This window comes from Artemia franciscana, chromosome 2 (genome assembly GCF_032884065.1).
Source record: "Artemia franciscana chromosome 2, ASM3288406v1, whole genome shotgun sequence".
NCBI classification, from domain to species: Eukaryota; Metazoa; Arthropoda; class Branchiopoda; order Anostraca; family Artemiidae; genus Artemia; species Artemia franciscana.
Genome location: NC_088864.1, coordinates 35555547 through 35579927, shown reverse-complemented (window position 1 = coordinate 35579927; position 24381 = coordinate 35555547). Strand labels below are relative to the sequence as shown.

At 36.7% G+C, this 24381-nt stretch overlaps 1 protein-coding gene across 2 annotated transcripts in view; it reads left to right on the top strand.

Annotated features, from left to right (window-relative positions):
• LOC136040829 (afadin-like) overlaps positions 1-24381 on the top strand; it is a 124871-nt gene that overhangs the window by 29008 nt on the left and 71482 nt on the right. For both annotated transcript variants that reach the window (XM_065725176.1, XM_065725167.1), the window contains exons 3-6: positions 1004-1196; positions 8574-8683; positions 17272-17422; positions 22823-23106. In XM_065725176.1, coding sequence (XP_065581248.1) covers positions 1004-1196; positions 8574-8683; positions 17272-17422; positions 22823-23106 — 738 coding nt within the window. The remainder of the gene's footprint in view (positions 1-1003; positions 1197-8573; positions 8684-17271; positions 17423-22822; positions 23107-24381) is intronic.

Genomic DNA, 24381 nt, shown 5'->3' with positions numbered 1-24381 from the left:
GTGAGGGGAGGGGGATTAATTGCTCTTCTATCACTTTTAAATCTTAAAAAGGAAAATAGAACCTTCAATTTCCAATTAAATGAGCCTCCTTCCAAGTTTATATGACTGCCCTTCTATAAAAAACCTTATATGCCCCCGGGGTAAAACTTACAATCCTTACCCCAGGCTCTGGGGTTTGTGTCTACCCTGGAGGCATTGTTACTTAACCTTTGGACTAGTTTGAACTAAATGACTTTCAAAAATTTGATCGGATGTATTTGGGGAAAGTGGACGTGGAAGGGGTGCTAGTTGACCTCCGGTCTCTTTTGACTCTTAAAAATGCAACAGAGCTTTCAATTTCCAATCTAATGAGCCCTCTCCAAAGTTTATACGGTTACTATTCCATAAAAAGCTTATATGTTGACAACAGGCAACTAGCATAGCTTATAACCCTTGCCCTGAGGGCTGTGGAGGGTTAAGATCCCTAAATATATAATTATTGGATCTCTCAACTATGATGAACAAAGTAACTATCCCAAAAATTTGATTGGATGTGTTTGGGGAAGTGATAAGGTGGGGAGGGGTTGGATTTCCTCCAAACACTTCTGACTCTTAAAAAGGGCACTATTCCTTTCAATTTCCAATTGAATGAGCCGCTTCCAAAGTTTCTACGACAACTCCTTCTTTACGGAGTGCCTTGGTGAAAAAAATATAGTGCCCAAATCACTCTTTATTTAGGTAGCGCTTCTCGTGATATAATGCGATTTCTGCTAGTTTTAAGTTCTTAGATATGCTTTTTATTTTTGTTCGGAAAAAAATTTAGTTTTGATTTACATTAGATTAATGAACCACGCCTGTATAAATTTCCTGCCTCTACTAGTGCACTGTCACTAGGAAAATTTTCGTAAGAACTAACATAAAGGATTGCTTCATTGAAGTTTTAACGTCGATGCAAGTTAGTTTTTAGACCATTCGAAATCTAATTCAAAACTCTCAGAAGTTTATTTTAATATTGTTGTTTCAGGACTTGGAATTCCATGGCGTTATGCGATTTTATTTCCAAGATTCTGGACAAAAAATTGCCACCAAATGTATCCGTGTATCGTCGACTGCCAGCACCACAGATGTTATTGAAACTCTTATTGAAAAGTTCCGACCGGATATGAAGATGTTGTATGTACCTGAATATGCTCTCTACGAAATTCATCCCAACGGAGGTATTTGTTTTGTCACCTTATTTTTACTGTGTAATGAAACACTATTTTTATGACGATTCTCGATTTGGAACCTTTTTTGCGACACCGATGGTTGACTCTAAAATCAAATTGTCTGCCAAAGCAGATCTGCACAACATACGGCCTAATGATTAACCTGGCACACCGGTACCCGCACAAGGGCTTGTGAAAACTATGAAAATAGGCTCATTATTAAGAAAATATTAAAATTTAATCTTTTCATCCTAGGGGGAGGGTTAGAGTTCGGGATTTTTTTGTTGTTAGTAGGGCATGAAAAAGGAAGTTTTTGCCGTATTTTTAAAAATTCTTCCGGGAAATGTTCCTAGCTCAGGGGCTGGAATCTTCCTCCCTATTCCTTGCTTGCCAGTTTGTAAAGCTAATAGAGTGCGACAAAAAATTGCTTATGAGAAAAATAGTTGTTGATGTGAGACGAAAATCGCTAGGCAATTCATACTGGAGGCGATTTTTTTTCCAGTTAAACTTGAGCAGAGGGGTGATATGGGTCAGGAGATCAATTTTAGATGGAAAGCGAAAAGTGTAATTTTCTAACACAAGCACTATATTTGGTATTAAAAATTTTTTGTATAACAAATTTCGATTCTTTTATGTAAGAATGAGCATTCCATGTCAATTTTTTTAGCTTTAATTGAATGATCTGTATCAAACAATTTGTGGTAACAAACTGTAGTAAGGAGCGACCCGGCTCAATAGTAAACGAAACTATAAAAAACGGAATTTTGATACTAAGAGATGCATTGAAAGAATAAGATTTTTATGCTGATTTTAAAAATATAAGTTTCATCAAATTTAATCTTAACTATCAAAAGTTACGAGCCTGAGAAAATTTGCCTTATTTTGGAAAATAGGGGGACACACCCCCTAAAAGTCAAATAATCTTAACGAAAATCACACTGTGGCATTCAGCGTATAAGAGAACCCTACTGTAGAAGTTTCAAGCTGCTATCTACAAAAATGTGGAATTTCGTAATTTTTGCCAGAAGACCAATCACGGGTACGTGTTTATTTTTTTTTCTTTTTCCCAGAGGTGATCGTATCGATCCTGTGGTCCTAGAATGTCGCGAGAGGGCTCATTCTAACGGAAATTAAAAGTTCTAGTGCTCTTTTTAAGTGACCAAAAAATTGGAGGACACCTAGACCCCCTCCCACGCGCTCATTTTTTCCCAAAGTCAACGAATCAAAATTATGAGATAGCCATTTTTTTCAACATAGCCGCAAAACCTAATAAATATGTTTTTGGGGACGATTTACTCCCTCAAAGTCCCTGGGCGAGAGGCTGCAAGTTACAAACTTTTTTTGGGGGGGAGGGGGTTACTTGGGAAGATCTTTCCATAGAGGAATTTGTCATGGGGGAGGAGAATTTCCATGAAGGGGGCGCAGGATTTTCTAGGATTATTTACAGCAAAAACAATGAAAAAATAAATATGAAATTTTTTTTCAACTGAAAGTAAGGACCAGCATTAAAACTTAAAACGAACATAAATTATTACGCATATGAGGGGTTCATCTCCTTCTAAATACCTCGCTCTTTACGCTAAAGTATTTTTAGTAATGTTCAACTATTCATTCTACTGCCTTTGTGATTCAGAGGTCATTCTTAAAGAATTGGGACAAAAATTAAGCTTTAGTGTATAGAGCAAGGTATTAACAAGGGGGCAAACTTTCTCATATACGTAATAAAAATATACAAACATAGAAGTTCGTTACGTAAGTTAATTCGTAAGCTACATGTACTTTTTACTAATAAATACATTCGTAAAAAATTAAAAGTTTTAGTTGCCTTTGTAAGTAACCAAAAGATTGGAGGGCAATTAGGCCTCCTCCCCCACCCCTTTCTTTCCTCAAAATCGTCCGATCAAAACTAAGAGAAAGCCATTGAGCCAAAAATAATATGCAAATTTCGTTTTAATTATTCATGTGCGGGGAGCCAAAATTAAAACATGTATTAATTCAAAAATGTTCAGAAATTAAATAAAAAAAACAAGTTTTTTTAACCGAAAGTAAAGAGCGACATTAAAACTTAAAACGAACAGAAATTACTCCGTATATGAAAGGGGCTATTCCCTCCTCAACGGCCCGCTGTTGACGCTAAAGTTTTCTTTACTGTTCTAAAAAGTAGAGTTGAGAGAAAGAGTCAAACTTTAGCGTAAGAGCAGGCCGTCCATGCGTTTTATTTGATTCCCAGAATCTTGTATTCTTTGTAGCGCATATCATACAATACAGGATATGATCGAATGTTTATTATTAATTTTTCTACATCCATTCTCTTTTTCCCAAAGATATCGCCTCGCCACACAATGTTTTCAACTCCAAGTTGAAGCGTGACGAAGCGATTTCTGTCGCTTTGGAAGGCCTTTTTGTGACTCGGCGAAGCAATATTCGCGCTCTCTCAGAACTAAGCTTAAGACACAAATATCGTGTAGTTCGTGGCCGCCATGAAAAAAGTAGGGTAGCAAAGTAGCAATGCTACTTGGCAGTTTTCAAATTTGTTGGCAGATTTTGTCAGAAAATACCATTTTTACATATAAAAATACTTTTCGCTCAAAGAAAAACTGTTAAAACACAAGTTTTGCTGCTATAGTGTCGGTAGCTTTTGGAATTCTGTTGAACTCTGCAGCTGTGGAATTTTGTCCATACTTGGTTCGTGGTAACGAAATGCAAGTAAGGAGTGACTCGGCTCAATAGTAACCGAAAATCTCAAAAAGGATATTTTATATGAATAGATGCATCAAAAGAATTGGCGCATTATGCTGATACCACATAAGATTCATTAACCTTAGTGCTAGACTACCCATCAAAAGCTACGAGTCTAAAAAAAATTTGCCTGATTTTCGAAAAAAGGAGACAACGTCCCCGAAAAGTCAAAGAATTTTAGTGAAAGTCAAAATATCAGATTCAGCGTATCAGAGAACCCTACTGTAGAGGTTTCAACCTCCTATCTACAACGAGAAAGATCACGGATGCCTATTTATTTTATTTTTCAGGGGGTGGCGACATCGAACCAGTGTTCCTAGAACGTTGGAGGTGGGATCATTCGAACGGAAATCAAAAGTTTCAGTGCCCTTGTTAAGTGACCAAAAAGATTAGAGAGCAATTAACCTACCGCTCACTCCCCTTTATCACCCAAAGTTGTCCGATTAAAGTTTTGAAATAATCATTTTGTTCAGCATAGTTTAGGTATAATAATTATGTCTTCTGGGATATTATGACCCAGAAGGTTTGTAAGTTATGAAATTCGCCCCCTATTTCCGTATAGGATTTGTTAGTGGGACGTATACCGACATTTTTTTGTGGGGAGGGGACGAACTTTCTGTTGGGGGGTTTTCCCAGGGGAGGAAACATCGTGGGGGGGGGGTCAAACTTTCAGGGTAAATTTTACACTGTGGAAATTTGCCAAAATTCCTATGTGAAATTCTTTCTAATTGCCTTGTCTTTTCTTTTCCGATTCAATTTTATACGTGGAGATGTCAGAGGGAAATTTTTACTGGGCTGGAATTGTCTGGAGGATCTTTCCAGGGAGAGAGCAGATTTTCCACGGGATAAATTTTCCATGGGGAAATTTCCTGCGTGAGCAACTTTCCACTGGGGGGATTTCCTTGAAAAATGTACCACGAAACTGGGGGAAAACGACATTATTTGTAAAAAAATTCAGGCAGAATTGTCCGCAAGATTTTCAGGGGGAACCTTTAGCGACAATGGAATTGTCCTGAGGGGAAATTTCCTTGGCAGTTGGGGGGGGGGGTATTTTACCTGGGAGGAATTCTTCGTCGGGGAAGGATTAAAAAAAATAAGAAATTAAATAGAAAAAAGATTTTTTTTTTCAATTGAAAATTAGGAGTAACTTTAAAACTTTAAACAAACATAAATTATTACTGTATGAGGAAGGTCGCCCCTGCCCAATACCTGAATGCCTGAATAGCTCAATACCTATATGTTTTTCAGGAGCTTAAAGAGTTGGGACAAAAAGCCAAGATTTAGCTTAAATAGCAAGGCATTGAGGAGGGAGCAACCCTTCTCGTATGCGAAATAATTCCTCTTCGTTTTAAGTTTTGATGTTGCTCCTTACTTTCAGTTGAAATTTGTCGAAGATTTAATTTCTGATCGTTTTCAAATAATCCCCAGAAATCCAGCATCCCTCCATGGAAAACTCTCACCCTTAAAGAAAATTCCTCAAAGTAAAGTTCCTTCCACGCCAAATCCCCCTCGAAAATCCTCACTTGACATTTCCATCCTCGCTGAAAATCCTCCCGGAAAATTTTAATTTTGACACCTCAAAATTTTCCTTAGCATACTTTCATTTGAAAAAAAACTTCGATTTCTGACCGTTTCTCAATTCATGTCGGACATCCCACTGTGTAAACATTTCCTCACCCCAGTCTAAAGTTGCTCACGCGGAAAATTTCCACATTGATAGTTTCTCCCGCGAAACTACCCCTCCCCCCACCGTAGAAGATCCTCCAGACAATCGCTAACCCCGCTAAAAATTTCCCCCGGAACATCTTCACATGTTGAATTTACTCGGCAAAGACAAGGTAAAACCAATAAAAAGAATTTCGTAAAGGAATTCTGGCAATTTCTCCCAGTGTAAAATTTTCCCTAGAAAGCTCACCCAGGAAACTTCCCTCCCCATGTACAATTTTCATCGTAGTAAACCCTTCCAAGCAGGAAATTCTCCCTCCCCCCTAAAAGAGATGTCTGTCTTCATCTCAACAACAAATAAGCTACTATATGTAAGCTAAATAATGGGTAAATATCGTAGCTTACAGCCCTTTCCCCTGGTCTTGTGGGGGGGGGTGTGCTATCCCCAAAGGAATAGTTACTGGACCTGTAAACTATGCTGAACAGAATGGCTATCTCAAAATTTTGATCGGACGACTTTGGCAAAAAGGGACATGGGAGAGGAGCTGCCTGCCCTCCAATCTTGGGCCCTAGAACTTCTGATTTGTGATCAAATGAGCCCTCTCCTGTTCTTTTATGTTTAGTGGTTCGATATGATTGTCCCTGGGAAAAAAAAATACAACAGATAAAGACATATGATCTTTCTGATCATGCATGATCCGTGATCTTTCTTCATGCAAAAAAAAAGAAAATGTATAATTTCACATTTTGAATATAACGACTTGACACCTTGACAATATAATTCTCAGATATCTTGAATGTGATGGCGTGATTTTCATTAAGATCGCTTGACGTTTGGGGGTGTTTTCCCCTTTTTAAAACATTGGGCAAATTTCCTCAGGCCCGTAACTTTTGATGTTTAGCCTACCATTCAACTTAATGAATTTTATATATTTTGAATCAGGATGAAAATTCAATCCTTTGGATTTATTTTTATCAAAACACAGTTTTTTAGAGTTTCAGTTACTATTGAGCCGTGTCGCTCCTTACTTACAGTTTGTTACCACGAACTGTTCGATAAAGCTGCTTTTGCGTTCAGCTTCGTCTTCTCTGTTGCTCATTTTGATCTGTAGATGCCAATGGTTACCTGTACTTTAAAATCTGTCCTAGTAATTGATAGTAATTTAGAAATTAATTGAGCTGAAGCTCAAGCTGACAGTTTTTCAGGACGAGTGTGTGCATATGATTTTGACTTCTACCAACAAATTCTTTATTTTTTAAATCCCTTATGTTTTCCTGAAGCAGACTATATATTCTTGAAGGGGTAATTTTTTAAGACTCTTCATTCCAATTTAGGAGAACATATTTATGGTATAAAAATGGAACCATTTTTTATTGTGAACGCTCCAAAGAGACTGTATACTGAAAAAAAAAGAAAGAAAACTTAAATCTTACGTTTCGCAATACTGGACAAGTCCTATCTATATTTAAACATAAGTTAGTATAAGACTGGAATTTTTGAAGCTTATTTATTTTGTTCTGTCATTTAAAACAGAGATTAGACTAAAAAGGTATCGGAGATATTTTAACTCGTCAGACACAAGGAAGAAAAACAGATTGCAAGTCTATCAAAACAAACACCCGAATTGATTTGTCCCTGTTATCGTATGTATAAGCCAGCACATTTTGGTTCCGTTATGATTTTTAATGGAGCATTCCCATTCGACGTGAATGATGTCGTAAACTGGAGAAAAATAGAAGTAAGTTGATTCCATGTTTTCTCGTAATGTCTTTTTTTCTCCTGTCCTAGGACGTTTTTCCCCCATCCTAGGTTAGTTTCGCTTCATCTGTGGACTACAATGATGCTAAACACACATACTGGTTCTTAAAAGGAAAAATTACTGATCCAAAATTCTTTAATATGCGTTTTGTACATGTTTTGCTAAACATATACCAACGTCTCAAGGTTGGTTTTCTTGCCACTAGAAGGTTCCGGTGGTTTCAGATAATCTACCAAGGGTAGTTAGACTAATTTGCCTGTCTGTATTTCAGACAATCTGCTATTATGAATCTTGACCTTATTTTTTACCTTTTGCTTACTTTAGTTGCAGTTTATGGAAAATAGCGTCGCAAAATAGTTGAGTCGACCCACTATACAGTTTACCTCGAGACGCGTTCCGTGCCTATTCCGAGTTCAATTATTCATGTTCTAAATTAGCATAAAACAATATGCCGTCTTGGCACGTTTTTTTCGGGGGGGGGGAGTAAATGAAAGTAGAGATATAGACTGGCATGATAACTGGCTAAAGGGCATATCATGTTTTTTTTCTGTTGAGGGTATAGATCAGTATTCTGTAATAACCTACCTGATTTGAACGAAAATGTTTTGTAAGCTAATACTTTCCCCCTCCGATATCTGGATAAATTTATCTAACCAAATAGTTGGTTTGATTCTAGTGGCGCAACAATCTTGACTAAGATTCCTCCCCAGTTGTAGAACTGATCGCATTGAACAACGCGACGGTGGTACAGCTTAATAAAGTATTCTATTGTGAACACCCTACAGCAGACTGTGGCTCGTTTAAAGGCCAGAGTTTTTTAAATTCTCCTGGCTTTTGGATTTCTCCTAGGAAGGTAATAAACTCGTTATGAAGGGTATAGTCCCTTCTCAACTATTATTTTAGCACCAACACAAGAAAGTAGCCGCGCTGTAAGTTTCCTCGGAAAATTATGGTTAATTTCTTTACAAAGCATAAATTTTAATGGCCCTTGAATAACGTTTCCATTTATGTAGTTTACGTGTCTTAGGTCGCATTTTTCCTGGGTGACTCAATGCGTTTCATTAATTGCTATTGTTGATCCGAAGGGTGCATGAATGAAGCCAAAAGTGTTTCTCACCCTTACGTTTTGCGTCAAAGATATCCTAGTTGGATTCAAAGAGCTCAAAAGCTTAAAATCCTAGTTTTACACCTCGTGGCTTGATTTTTATCCTTTCATTTGCAGAGGAACGAAGATTAGGTCCGGATGAAAAACCGCTTTTAGTTCAGCTCAATTGGCACAAAGATGACAGAGAAGGCCGTTTTTTGCTCCGGAAAGTAGATGAAAAAAGCACGGTAACTATTTCCAATTATTAGTAAAATGTATTGATGTAAAATGTGTGTTGAGTAGTGATTTTCATTACCCGAAGTCCCCAATATTTCTACATTTTGCTCCTGATTATTCGATATATCAAAATGCCGCAACCCATATTTTGGTGCTGCCCTTTGTCTAAACCTTCTAAATGTAATCACATGTCTCTTCTTGGTGTCGCGAGTTTTGGCAGGCACATCCACATGTGCAATTTGAGCTTGGGATAAACTCAAATTGCAATTTGAGCAATTTGCAATTTGAGCGTCGTATAAAAATTACAGGGGATTTGTAGGCTTTTCAATTTTAATGATGAACAAAAATCCTAGTTTGATCTTACATTTTTTTCCCCTTTAGCAATTATTAGATCGAATTAAAATTAATTTGAACAGATCGCCTAGGACTAATTTGACGTGTAGAAGGAAAAAGTTAAAGATTTTTTTTCACAAGTTTAAACTTACTGTAAGTCGTTTGATTGGACTAAGAAAGAGACGTCTCTGATCAAAATGCATCTTCAATAAAGATTTTTACTATTAAACAAAATCACGCGTTAAAACGCAAAATAAAAATATGCTGAGAATGTACCTACCCAGGGAATATATACTCTCCAAAATGTCATGTTTCTTATGGGTTTTCATACATTGATTTGCTGTTTTATGAATCTTACCCCCACCCCCTCACATAAAACCTGCGTTTGTAGCCTACCTTAGGTACTAATGTGGAATTTTTGTTTTCGGGAGATACACAACTTCAGAAAAGTATCAAAATATGCAAATTATATGAACTCATAGAAAAATAATGGTAAAAATCATAAAAATCTTGAAGTGGTGGATTGGACCCGAAGCCTACCCTCTCCCATGTACGAGCCTGCGCTTAAAAAAGAGAGGAAAAAATGGCAAAAACAGGGAAAGATAATGAACTATAGGAGTAATTTTACAAATCCCGAATTTTTCTTTTGGGGAGGGGGAGGGGAGGGTTGGATCCTAATCCAATAGGGGAATCTGTCCCATCCACTCAGGTACTTTAATTTACGCCTCAAGTACAATTAAAATAGTCGGCATCAATGACCATTGTTGAATACAAAAATAGAAAACAAATGTAAATCAGACATAGCCAGGAGGCATTGCCCATTTCAGTACAAGAAGCAGGTAAATTGACAAAAAAAAATAACAACAACAATAGGGCCCTTTACAGGGATCACTATCGATTGTTTAAACTATTCTAAGCTATGAAACGACTCCTTACCAGGGTTGCCAACTGACGACGTTTTCAACGTGCGACAGGAGGGCCGAAAAAGTGTTTTTTCTACCTAATAAGTGTGACAAACCGGGATTTTGTCGCACAAAAGTGCGACAAAAAGTGCAAGCTGGGTTTCTGTGTTCACTGATTCCTGTGATCACAGTTCTTGGAACCCAGTGATTAAAATCAATCCATTAAATGCTAAAAACCGTACATTACTCCACATATATTAAACATATCATATATTAAGCAGATAAGAAAAGTCTCTAGTTTAAGCAAAACGGGGGAAAATTTACCTTTTCTTCTTCTCTGATAAGATGTTTGATTCCTGGCTTCAAAAAAGCTTTTTGTTTTAATCATAGGCAGCATAATAGCGCTGCCTAAGTAAACAGCGATGTGAGTACATTTTTTTTAGACCAGGGCAGTTCGTATAGAAGAGGTTTTTGTAGAGACATTGAAAAGGAACTTGTTCGATTGGAAATTGCAAGTTCCAGTGCGCTTTTTAATTGTCAAAAGTCATTGGAGGGCGCCCAGCCCCCCGCGCTCATCATTTTCCCAAATACATCCAATCAAAATGTTTAGATAGTCATTTTGTTCAGCATAGTTGAAAGGTCCAGTAATTATGCATTTGAAGATGCCAACTCTCCTCCCATAGCCCTCAAAGTAAGGGCTATAAGTTATGCCCCGGGAGGCATATAAGGTTTTTACGGAAAGTGTGGTCATAATCTTCGGAAGGGGCTCATTGGATGGGAAATTAGAAGTTCTAATATCCTTTTAATGGTCAAAAGTGATTGGAGGGCAACCGGCCCCCCTTCCACGCCCATTATTTCCCAAAAACAAACAATCAAAATTCTGAGATAGCCATTTTGTTAAATATATTCGAAATATCTTTTAATTATGTCTTTGGAGATGACGCCCTCACCCCTCACGGCCATAGGGGCAAGGGCTACACGCTATAGTAGTTACCAATTATTAAATTTAAGGTTTTTCTAGAAAGGGTGGTTGTATATCGTATAAACTTCGAATTTGGTACATTCAATTGGAAATCTGGAGTCCTAGTGTCTTTTTAAAATTCAAAATTGGTAGAAGGGATTAAGAATGAGGTGTTGAGTATGAGACAGCTCCTTTCATATAGGGAATAATTTCTGTTCGTTTTAAGTTTTAAGGCCGCTTCTTAGTTTCAGTTGAAAAAAAACTTGTTTTTTTTTATTAATTGCTGATCGTTTTTCAAATAACACAAAAGTATATATAACTGTTTGATAATCTGTTTTAACACTTTTTGATCAAAATTTTAATTACTTAATGTTAAAATTCAATGTCATAGTCATAGCCCTTGGCTTCACTTCTGACTAAAATTGGGGAAAAACCACGTTTAAACCTGTGATTTCTTGATCTACAGTACATTTCAATGACAAATACTATTTATAAACAATATGGGCAAATTTCAAAACTTCAGCCTTTTCCGGTATATGAAGGGGTTCGCCCTCTCCACAAAACCTTGCTCTTCACACTAAAGATTTTTAATACTTAAAAAAAAAATCTTCTTATTGTACTAATTAAACGACTCTTGTGTTTCAAGGGTCGTTATTAAAGTGTCGAGACAAAATTCAGATATTAGCGTAAAGTGTGAGGGGATGAGGAGGTTAACCATCAAACAAGGGGATAACCATTTGTATACGTAATTATTTCTGCTCGTTTTAAGGTTTAATGTTTCTCCTTACTTTCAGTTGAAAAAACTTGTTTTTGAAATTTTATTTTTGATGGTTTCTCAAATAATAGCGAGAAATCTGGTGCCGTCTCCACGGAAAAATGCTCCCCCCCCACACACAGAAATATTCTCTAGACAATTAAATCTCGGTGAAAATTTACCCAGAACAATCAACCTTAACATATCCACACGTAATATTGAGTCGGCAAAGAGAAAGTAAGGCTAATAAAAAGAATTCCATATAGGAATTCTGGCATATTCCTCCAGTGTAATATTTGCTCTGAAATGTTCAGTTCCTGGAAACTTCCTTCTCCACAGAAAATCCAGCAGAGAGTTCGCCAACCCTTCCTTACCCGGAAAATGTATACAAACTTCCCGTTAACAAATACTGTACATAATCAATGGGGAAAAACCTTATAACTTCAGGACCTTCCATCAGGGGCTGTGGGGCTCAAGTTATCTCCAAAGGTATAATTTTTGGACCTTTCAACTATGCTGAACAAAATGACTGTCTCAAAATTTTGATCGGACGATTTTGGGGAAAAGACAGGTACTTTTCGGTCACTTAAAAGGGGTATTAGAACTTTTAATTTCCGTTCCATTGATCACTCTCCTGATGGTATAGGACCAATGCTTCGATACGATCGCCCGTGGGAAAAAAAACTAACAAAATACAAATAAATACGCATCTGTGATCTTCCGTCTGACAAAAATAACTAAATTCCACATTTTTTCTGGTATGAGCTCGAAACCTATAATGTAGGGCTCTCTGATATGATGGATGCGGCGGTGTGGTTTTCATTAAGGTTCTTTGGCTTTCAAAGAGTATTTTCTCCCATTTTCAAAAATCAGGTAAACTTTCTTAGACTTGTAGCATTTGATGTGTGATACTAAGCTTAACGAATCAAATATGTTTAGAATCAGCATAATAAGCCAATTCTTTTGACATATCTATTGATATTAAACTTCATTTTTTAGAGTTTCAAAGAGTATGTTCCCCCATTTTCAAAAATCAGGCAAATTTTCTTAGACTTGTACTATTTGATGGGTGATACTAAGCTTAATGAATCTTATATGTTCGGAATCAGCACAATAAGGCATTCTTTTTGACATATCTATTGATACCAAACTTCCATTTTTTAGAGTTTCGGCTACTATTGAGCTGCGTCGCTCCTTACTTACAGTTCGTTACAACGAACTGTTTCATAAAAATGTATCAAGTGATGTATTCACTTTTAGCTTTGCTAAATTATTTTGGATACTACAAATTTACTGATATGGCATTTTTTTCTCGCAAGACAGTTTTTTTTAGAAATAAGTTTTTAAGCTTTTGGTTACCATGCACTATTTGAACCGTCCTAGTCTTTTCAGGGACTCAAACTGTAATTTCCTCAAAAAATCATTATTGAAGTAAAAATAGCATAAAAAGCAGCATCAAGTGATGTATTCAATTTCATTCTAGCTAATTTATGTCGAAAAATGCATACTTACTAGAACTCTAACCCATATGTTCGTATGTTAGCCTATTAAAAAAAACACCACTCCCGCAATCTTGATTAATGTGTAATGCTTAAAGTTTATAGTCACCAAACTACTAAGGCTGACCTAGCTAACACGTAACACTAGCACTTGCAGCCTACTCGAATGTTAATGTTGAGGCTTCAAAAAAACTTGGTTAATCTTCCTTGTTTCTCTTCTTTTTGTTGTTTCTTACTTCGTTCCATGATTAAACACAAAATTCAATTGGATCAAATTCATTGCGAACTTTTAATGTCAATTTCATACGTTCAGCAGTTTTTCTTCGCGGCTAGGGTTCTTCATTCTTTATCAGTTGATCAAATTGCTTTTACTGGCGTACCTTCAGCAAATTAGATGTGACACTACATTCTAGTCACACTACGAACACAATAAGGTTTCTGTTGGCAATTACTTCTTTCTTTCACATATTGAAGTCAATTTTCTTATGCACAAAGAATCTGCAGCACTTTTGTACGATACTTCTGGCTTTTCATGGAAAAGTGTGATTTTCTGTATTGTACGTACGACACAATGGTCGAAATTTTTCGACAATGCTCGAAAAAATACGACAAAAGCACAAAAGTGCGACAGTTGGCAACCCTGCTCCTAACCCTAACATGCGACTAACTTTTGAGTATATTTTTCTTTATTAGTTTTTAAACCTAAAATTGCGGAACAGATAAGGATTGATAGTCAACCACTGCCTCAGGAACATGTTTAATACCAACTGGGTTAAGTAATTTGAATTGGGTGTTTTAAAACCACCGCGGTTTTCCGCCGCTGTATGTTTTCCGCCACCCAGGAAATCTTGCATCATCAAGAGGATTAAGTTGGGTCAGACGAAAGGGTCAAATATTAGGTTAGACTAATTTTAGTTAGGTTTGGTGGGGTTAGGTTAGCATTAGTTAGTTTTGTAATCCATTAAAGTAGTCTTATAATTATTATCTATGTCGTAAAAGAAAATGTAACTATTCTTAGAATCGCGAATGACATCGAAAACAAGACATCGAGGTTGAATCACGATTAGAATAATTAGTCGATAACAAAGTTCGCATTGTGCCGTCACGTAGCAAAAAATTGTTTTTTTTTCGGGAGCGCTTTTTTATATATTCATAAAAAAATTAGGGGAGCTAGGGAAATCTAACTTTCAGAAATTTTTGTATTTATGCTAATTTCGTAAAATTTCGTTCGACTATAGTATAATATCACTGAGAAAGTGTGCCTGAAAATAGATTATTCAACACGTTTAAAATTGCCTCTCCTTTTTATTCACTAATTTAAAGCCTAAAAATTATTTAAACTATTCAGAAAAATATTAGAAGGATGTAATAGCGAACTAATTAAGTATTCATATCAGGCATGTATCCGAAAAATATTTATGAGATAATATGTAAAATCGCAATAGTATTTTGAGCGAAAATATGAACCTGTTTAGATTTGGGAACTTTATCAAACAGTTCGAAGAGCGACCCGGCTCAATAGTAAACGAAACTCTAAAAAAAATAGAATTTTGATACCAATAGTTACATAAAAAAATTGCATTTTAATGCTGATTTTAAATATATAACTTTCATCAAGATTAGTCTTACCTATCAAAAGTTTCGAGCCTGAGAAAATTTGCCTCATTTTAGAAAATAGGGGAAAACACCCCCTAGAAGTCATATAATCTTAACGAAAATCACACCTTCAGATTCAGCGTATCAGGAACCTTATTGTAGAATTTCAAGCTATCTACAAAAATGTGGAATTTCGCATTTTTTGCCAAAAGACAAATCACGGATGCGTGTTTATTTGTTTTTTTGTTGTTGTTTTTTTCCCAGGGGTGATCTTATCGACCCAGTGGTCCTAGAATTGCGAGAGGGATCATTCTAACAGAAATGAAAAGTTCTAGTGCCCTTTTTAAGTGACCAAAAAAATTGGAGGGCACCTAGGTCCCCTCCCACGCTAATTATATTAAAAAGTCAACGGATCAAAATTCTGAGATAGCCATTTTATTCAGCGTAGTCGAAACACCTTATAACTATGTCTTTGGGGTTGCTCCCCAACTTACTCCCCCACAGTCCCCGTGGGAGGGGCTACAAGTTACAAACTTTGACCAGTGCTTACATATAGTAATGGTTATTGGGAAGTGTACAGACGTTTTCAGAGGATTTTTTGGTTGGGGGGAGGGGCTGAGAAGAGGGGGATATGTTGGGGGAACTTTCCATCTGGAAATAGAAAATTTGTCATGGGGGAAGAAAATTTCCATGAAGGGAGCGCAGGATTTTCTAGTATTATTAAAAAAAACAATGAAAAAATAAAGATGAAAAAGTTTTTTCAACTGGAAGTAAGGAGCAGCATTAAAACTTAAAACGAACAGAAATTATTACGCATATGAAGGGCTCACCTCCTCCTAATATCTCGCTCTTTACGCTACAGTATTTTTAGTAATTTCAACTATTTATTCTACGGCTTTTGTGATTCAGGGGTTATTCTTAATGAATTGGGACAAAATTTAAGCTTTAGTGTAAAGAACGAGGTACTGACGAGGGGGTGAACCCCTCATATATGTAATAAAAACATGAGAATACAAAAGTTCGTTACGTAAGCTAATTTATAAGTTACGTATATCTTTTACTAATAAAAACATTCGTAAAAAATCGAAAGTTCTAGTTGCCTTTTTAAGTAACCGAAAAATGGGAGGGTAACTAGGCTTCCTCCCCCGCTTTTTTTTTTCTCAAAATCATTCGATCAAACTATGAGAAAGCCATTTAGCCCAAAATAAATGAATAAATATGCAAATTTCGTTTTAATTGTTCCTCTGCTGAGAGCCAAAATCAAAACATGCATTGATTCAAAACGTTCAGAAATTAAATAAAAAAAAAAACAACAGATTTTTTTAACTGAAAGAAAGGAGTGACATTAAAACTTCAAACGAACAGAAATTACTTCGTATATGAAAGGGGCTGCTTCCTCATCAACGCCCGCTCTTTACACTAAGTTTTTTACTGTTTTAAAAAGAAGAGTTGAGAAAAAGAGTCGAACTTTAGCGTAAAGAGCGGGCCGTTGATGAGGAAGCAGCCCCTTTCATTTACGAAGTGATTTCTGTTCGTTTTAATGTCGCTCCTTAGTTTCACTTAATAAAACTTTTTTATTTTATTTAATTCAAAACAGAAGTAGAGGCATGCTGACTCTAGTAATCGCCCTGATTCATGATAATGCCTGACCTCGTAGTCCTTGCGTATCTCAATTGCTTCTTGCGTAATTTCAGTGGGATATTTTTGAACATCCACCATATAGCTCCAAGTAAGTTTAACAAAAATTATTTTTGTATTCGCTCCTCTTTCCCTTATACCCAATCAGCAGCTGAAAAAAATACAACCGGCGCTAGGCCGTATCCAGGGGGTAGGAGGTCTGTCCTCCTCCCCTCGAAATGCTTGTCCGACTCATTAAAACCTAGTAACAATGAATATAAACAAATTTTGATGCGTTTTTTAAAGTTCAATCTTTGTACACCCCCCCCCGTAAAAAATCCTTAGTAAACAAAAAAGAAAATAATGGATACGACCCTGAACTTTCTTATTTCTTAACACTGCATTTCTTCGTAGTACTACGCTAATAAAACTTCAATAAACTTTCGTTTAACGATAAATCTTGGGTGTTCTAATTAATATCGTTGAGACATGTCATAGTCGTGTTTGCTGGGGTAGTGATAACCTTGTAAAGAGCTTCCGTAGTCTTTTTCTCAAACTTGGTGTTAGTCTTCAGGACAACCTTAGACAGTTGATTTTTGTATTTTGTTGTTGATATTTATAATTTAACTTTTTCAGTTAGTTAGGCCGAAGTTGGTTATATGCTTTCTGAATAACTAGTCTACGTCAATATTATAATATTAACAAAAACTTAGTAATATTAAAGTAAATGGAAACATCAGATTCCACTAGTGAATCTGATGCCAGAATGAATCATGATACCACATGAAGTTGGAAACATTTCAGATCTTCGGATCTAAAACCCTGCCTTTACAATTTATATCCGCCTGGGGAAAATAAAAGAAATCACAAATGCATGTTAAGCTAGCACTCTAGTGTAAAACAATATTTAACACTAAATCATTTTAATTAATCATAGCTTTCACCTGCTCTTCCGGAAGATTCGAGCTTTAAACGGAAGTTATCAAAGAGAGAGAAAAAAGCAGCCAAAAAACAGGAAAAGCTGAGGAAATTAAAGGAGGGAGAAAATGATGAAAACGAAACAAGCGTGGCTGAAAAGCTTTATACAGGTGAGTGCGTTTAATTTACGGAAGTCAATACAAACGATAAGAGACTTCCTTATTTACTGATCTTTGCTCAGCTTCTTGATGAGCAAGAAGTCAACAAAATCTTTGTTAAAATTTCAGTCAAGCAAAAATCAGTTCTTGTAAGAAGCCAAACTTGAATGAAAAGAAATTACTACGAGCAATTAGTCAAATTTACAACAAACGAATGCTAATTAAACTCAGATCAGTAGTGCAATCCAGTGTAGGGAAGGAAAACATTGCGAAAAAAGTCCACTTTGAGTATAAATGAGGACTACTGAAACATCCTTTTTGAGCTAACCCCTCTCCACCGCTAATTAGTTGGACCTCTCCCAAAACGGGATCCTGGTTACACTACTAAGGCAAATGGACAGATGTATCCACTGACATTATACATGATTTTTTGCAATGATCCTAGATTCAAATTGCTTACAAACGTTTGGAATATAATTATTACAAGGGGCATACAACTTTTTCGATGGTGTATCAATATCACTCGCCTTTGCTCAGTGTGTACCTATTTAGGGTTTCCTTTTTGTATTTGCTGTAAAGGATAGATAAAAGAAGACGCTGGTTAAGTTGTCAAATTGTTTGATGGTTCAAGTCACTCCTGTAGTCTAGGAACTCTTACTTTAGTGTTCCCTTAGATGTTGTAGTTACAGAGCTGTCACCGTGTTTCAGTACTCAGTCCCTTATTTACGTTTGCACTAGATTATTCCTAGACCTTGCGTGAGACAGCTGACACTCAGTGGTGCAATGGAACTTCCATTTGATCTCCACATAATCAACGAATATAAACCCGGTATTGTGATACGCGTCACCCTTGGCCGAATCCATCTCAGTCGCTCTGATGTTGAGAGTTTGCGACAAAGCTTTCCACGAATGATGTTTTTTTGTCAAACCCTTCTACTTCCGATCCGAGGAAAAAAATGTTGATTAGAGGTGGGAATTTCCTAAACGAACCAATGCAATTGCAGCAATCCTGCAGCTCAAGCAATTCATTTACTGCTTCACAAAGCACTTCAGGAAGTCTTCTTGTTCGGATGTTTAATCAGAGCATCTGAAGCATGTGTTTGCTCCAGAAACTAGGTCTTCCCCCCACCTCCCCTCGTTGTCAAAAAAAAGAAGCTCTGCTCAAAAAGTTATATTACCCAAGTGTTAAAAGGTAAACTTTTTTTTTCATCAATGGGTACCTCTTATCACTGGAAATAGTTTAGTACTTGAACTTTCCATTTCAATGCTTTGTATGGGGACCAAACTTATTTATATCTGTCTTCGCGTTTTTACAAGTCTTGTTGCCCCAGTATTTTGCAAAGTTCTGATATGAATAAATGAAGGAACTCAATCAGAGATGAAGATGTAGCAAACCCTTTAGGTTTATTTGGTTTCACTTGGGTAAAAAATGTTACTGTATTGTAGTGTGACCCCTTTTGCGGCACAAAGTGGGTGCTCGATGTAAATATTACCTCTCAAGTGAGCCATTATTCGTTTCTCTACGACCTTCTGTATATTACTAGCGCTGGCGAAAAAAAGAAAAAAAGGGATGCATCACACTGTCTACCGATGCCAGATTGTAAGGAGATTGTAAACCTCCAGATAAGGATATTTAGCAACCCAACTCCAATCGCTCGCTTTTTATTTCGATTCGTAGCTATCCTCAAGAGTTTTCAGGCTTTTTTCTGAAATTCGGGATTTTGTTTCTGTTATTGCATATGTTCAGTTGAATCCGTACAATAGTTATTATTTTCTAATCATTGTCAATTATGATTTGTCAAAATTTTAAACATTTTATTTGAAACAACGTTTTCGAATTTTTGGTTAAACTTAAAGTACCAAGGACATTGAAATAAAACATCGCCTGGCCTTTTAAAGCCACGTTTCTTGATTTTTGGTTCCTATGGGTTGAGGCTTGCTCTATGCTTGGTTGCAGCTACTGCTGCAACTATCATTGAATTCTCCTCTACTCTGGCTACTTTGTAACGAAGGGACGTTCTTAGAAAGTTGGTAGAGGCTCATTCAGTCGAAAATCGAAAATTATGAGAACAAAAAAGGCCAGAGGAGGACTGAGCTAGTATACCGTTTTCAAAACCTGGTTACCCCCCCCCCCATGCCATCACAAACATTCGGAGAGAGTTATTTGTCCAGAATGGTCGGAAGATTCTTAACATGTGCGTTGAGGGAGAGAAAGACTCATGCAATCCCAGTGAGAAAGGGCAAACCTTTCTTTGTTCATAAAATTTTAGCAGAAAGAACTGGGCCCCTAGTCTCTTCAACCCCTCCAACGCAGATTCATAACAGAAAGGTAGGTCATGCTACACTATTTTTCAGGGATCCTGCAAGGACTCCCAATCAGTATAATTGGAAGTCCTTGAATAGGTGTTAAAACGAGCTAGTCCAAACTTTGATGCCCTACAACGATACTGCAGACTGACTCAGTGCCAATACAAGGCGAGTCCAAGCCGTGGAATTTTGGTGAAATGTCTTAAAAACCATCTAAGCCTTGATTCAGTGCAAAAAGAATCAAATACGAGCTTTGGACTAACCTGGTGCAAAAACCAGTTAAGTAATAACTTGGTGTACTCGACCCAAGTTCTGACTCGACGCAAGGACTAGCTAACGCCAAACTCTGGAATAATTCGGTGGCAAAATAACCTGACTCCTCATTTTTCACGTTACAGAGTGCTACGGTATTGAAACAAGCTTGGCTTTATCTTGGCTCTATTGCAAAACGAGGAGAGTTCCAGCTATGGAATATCTGTAACATGGTGCAACAACCTAAGTTCTGACTCAGTAAAAAGTAAACTCCACAATCTGTGGAATAATTTGGTAAAATAGCGCACGAAGTATATACTTGGTGCCAGGGCCAATTAAGTCTTGATTCGGTGATAAAAAGAGCCAGGTCTTGGTTTGGCACAAAAAATAAGCTCCTAACCCAGTGCTAAAACAAGTTAAATCTTAACTCCCCTTAGTAATGAGTGAAATTCAAGTTTCGAACCTACTAGCTAAGAATAAATAAGCCCACAATGCGAAGTCAAGTTGGTGAAAAACAAAAAAAAACAAACAAACTCCTGAACCAGTAAATAAAAATGATACAAGTCCCGATTCGGTGGTAACACGAGCTACGTCCTAATTCAGCACAAAAACGAGCTAAATCCTAACTGTGGAATCGCTCGGTGCACAATTTAGCTGAGTTCTGAATCAATGTAAAAACAAGCTGAGTCCTGACTCAGCGCAAAAGTAAGCCGAGTTCTGGCTTAGTGCCAAAAGGCGCTCAATCTAAGAGTGAGCTACATCTAAGCTGTTGATTTGTGGTGACATGGTACGAAGAAAACTAGGTGCTGCAATTAGCTAAGTCAGTAAAATAAGTCATGTTAGATTCTGATAGTTTTGTGCAAAACTTGTTCCCTATAATAGTATTTTTAGGTATGCAACTTTCAACTTCTGGCGAATGTAAACATTGCATGCGTGATGCAAATGCCTGTGTTAATATTAGCGTTGACGTAAGCTGTAACAAAATATCATTTAATTTCTTCATTTTAGTCTTTGTAACTAGCTTGTCTTTCTGATGAATATTTGATGATCAGACAGAATTATATAACTTCAAATCCTGTTTTTATTTGTTTAATTTTTATTACTTATATGACAATCATATTTTATTTACAGCAGAAAACTCAGCGGAAGGGATGCCTTCTTTAAGCAGCACAATAGAATCTCAATTATATACATGACAGCTAGTAATTAAGTGCACAAAAAGGAAATAGGGTGAATTTCTCTTCAAAAAATTGATCCGGCATTTCCCGGGATTGGATTCAAAAACATGAGACTTAAAAATGCACTTTTTCACGTTTTTGCCCCCTACTTCTCCTTAAAATCCCAAGGTATACCTAAAGAGTCGCACCTATGTGCACATATTCTGAATTTCAAGAGGGCATAGAACGATTTGTTTAGAGTGATAAGTTTGGACCCCGAACTGAGTGTATATTTCAGCCTTAAAATATAATAAAGATCATAGAGGGTTATTTTGGCTCATCATAGGGGCAATCAAACTTTTCCGTGTGCGTAGAAAGTTCTACACGTGTATTAGATGTGTACCTAAATGTGTTGTTATATAAAATCTTTATTTTTCAACTAACCTTTTTGGAAAATCTTTATTAGAAAAATCTGGTTGTAAACACTTTAATAGTCTCTTTTTGCATTGAAAGTACATATGAACACCCTGCTAGGTACGGCTAATTTGCAAAGTGAGTGGCTAAAGCATATGTAAATGCCTTCAGAATTTGAAAGGGTTATTAGAGCATTTTTCATTGCGGGAGGGGGGAGGGGGGTCTAGAGCTACCAAGAAACATATTTTCAGTCTTAGATTTTCCTTGAAAATTGGTGTATTCATGATAGAAAACTACCCAATTGCTCAGAACGTATTGACCCTAGAATACTAGGGGGGGGGGTACAAACGAACATTACTACTAAAGGTGGGAACATTATACCGCTCCATCTGAGACATCGATGAACTTGGCTAATGTTTATTCAAAAAGATTGGGTAAAAATTAAACAAAAAAGCGGATTATTCCATTCTGAATCGCCAGCGGATTATTCCATTCTGAATCGCCAGCGGATTATTCCATTCTGAATCGCCCGTTTTCCACATCTTTGGGCTATTCTGGTCAGCATTCTAGGTATAAAAGTAAATTCTCTATTCTATGGCATCACTGTTTCTGAGTCATCATAAGGAACGTAGGTTGGATCTTCCTAGTTGCTTACAGACAGTTTTAGGTTCTGTGCTTTAACTGAATCGTCTTCGTCATCGCTGCCGCTTGCTTTTCCATCTTCAACTCCTTCATCTTCTTCTAAAAGTTGGATATGTTTTTTGAAAAAAGAGCATACACCGGCTCATTGCTGAAAAGAAAAGAAAAACATGAACATAAAACGGTGATAATACCGAAAATGGGTGAAATATATGTCAGAATTGCTGAAATGTAACTTAAAATCGGTATAGCCTAGTCAACTACATAGTTTCAATTTCACATGACTAAATTTTATTCACCGTTAGTATTCTAGGGTTAAAGAGAGGCTGGGGTCTAATATCCCATTTCCAGATTGAAACAAGAGTGAGCTTTTGCATCAAAAACTTTTTTTCTCTGTAGCCTGTATGTGCAATGTCAGGGGAAGATAGCTTAAAAGGAATTTCAGTTCAGATGAGTTAACAGCTTAGGTTTATGAATATGACTCCCAAAATTACCCTGTTGCTATTGAGATTACCTGTTTTAAGCAATACAGCTAGGTATGGATGTTTAAAATCAGAAAGTATTTATGTTTTTTTTTTGTTGAATCACAGTTTAAAGTTTTTACTTGAGTAGCAAGGGTATTCATTTCTTTTTTTTTTCATAGAACTACCAGAAACGAGTTTTACTCGAAGTATTTCAAATCCAGAAGCTGTAATGCGACGGCGACGGCAACAGAAATTGGAAAAGAAACTGCAGCAATATCGAAGCAAGGACGGCGGCCCAGATTCTGGTGGAACGCTCAAAATCTATGGAGAATCCCTGTCCAAAGATGTACCATATAAAACACTTCTTCTTTCAGTAAGGGATAACGCTGCCTTTGTTGTCAAGGAGATGCTGGAAAAGTACGGGATATTCAAGGAAGACCCAAGTAACTACTGTCTTGTAAAGGTAAGCTTTTTTAGTTGAGTGTTTGCTGACAGAAGTCAAATTTCATCTCGGTAGTCAGTTTTCCTCCACCTCGTTAAAAGCAATGCATTTATGAGATGAAAAAAGTTCCAAAGCTGCCATCAGCAGAATTCGACAGAATTCCAAAAGCTGCCAAATCTGCCAACAAATTCCACTAGGCCATGAAAACAGTCAAGTAGCATTGCTACTATGCTACCCCAATTTTTCCACGGCGGGTCTATGGGAGAATATTTGGTTTGCTTCTCAGATTAGAACTGAGAGGGGCACTTCTTTGGCCATTACTTTGGCCAACTACTGTCGATATTCTTTTTAGATATGTATCTAAAATAAAATGCATGTTTTAAACTTTTAAAACATAAAACTAAAATAAAACTTTTTTCAGAAGGATTTTTTTTATGAAAGATTTCAGAGATGTTCGCTTTCAGACATGTCAGCTAGATTGCACATAGCGACGTTGCTTGGTCGTTTTTGCTCTATAAGATTACGACTCTCGTTTAGAACTTAGCTTTAGATAGAATTAAAACGGTGAAGGCTATAGTGCTATCGAACACTAATTAACTCGCAGATTGGCTCAGTTGAATAATAAAAAAAGCAGACTTAAAAAGAATTGAAATTTTTCTTTATCTAGGGGATTCGCCATCCTCTAAGCCTTCTGCTCTTTACACTATACTTTTTCCGTATTACAGATACAAATAAATTCTCAATAAAAGAGAAGCTAAAATTTAATGTTTTTGATTAATTTAACTTGAAAATTCCAGTATGTTTTCCACAGTATCTTTTCTTTTTGAAGTCTTTTCCCTTTCTTTTTTTTTTAAACTAAGCAAGTGTTCTTATGATAATAACTTTACTTCAGGAGGGTTTACTTCAAGATTAGTACATTTTACGTATTTGAAATTGTGACGAAATCAGATTCTTTTGATGTGAATAAATTTTTAAAATTTCCTTTTGTTCTGTTAGTTTCGATCGCTGTTGGCTCGGGTCGCTCTTTATTTACAATTTGTTACCGTGAACTATTTGACATATACAGTTTTACACAGAAACGATGGTTTCCATGTGATACCAGGATCTTAACTTCGGGGGAGGGAGGGGGAGGATACCATCTGATATATTTTTGGGGAATGTTCAGTCACAAAAGCACGTTTTTTTTTTTTTGGGGGGGGGGGGTAATGATTTTACCATTTCTGCGTATGTGTAGGGGAGGGTTTCCTTCAAACCAATCTCAGAGGTATTACAAGACCTTTCCCCTATCCTTCCTGT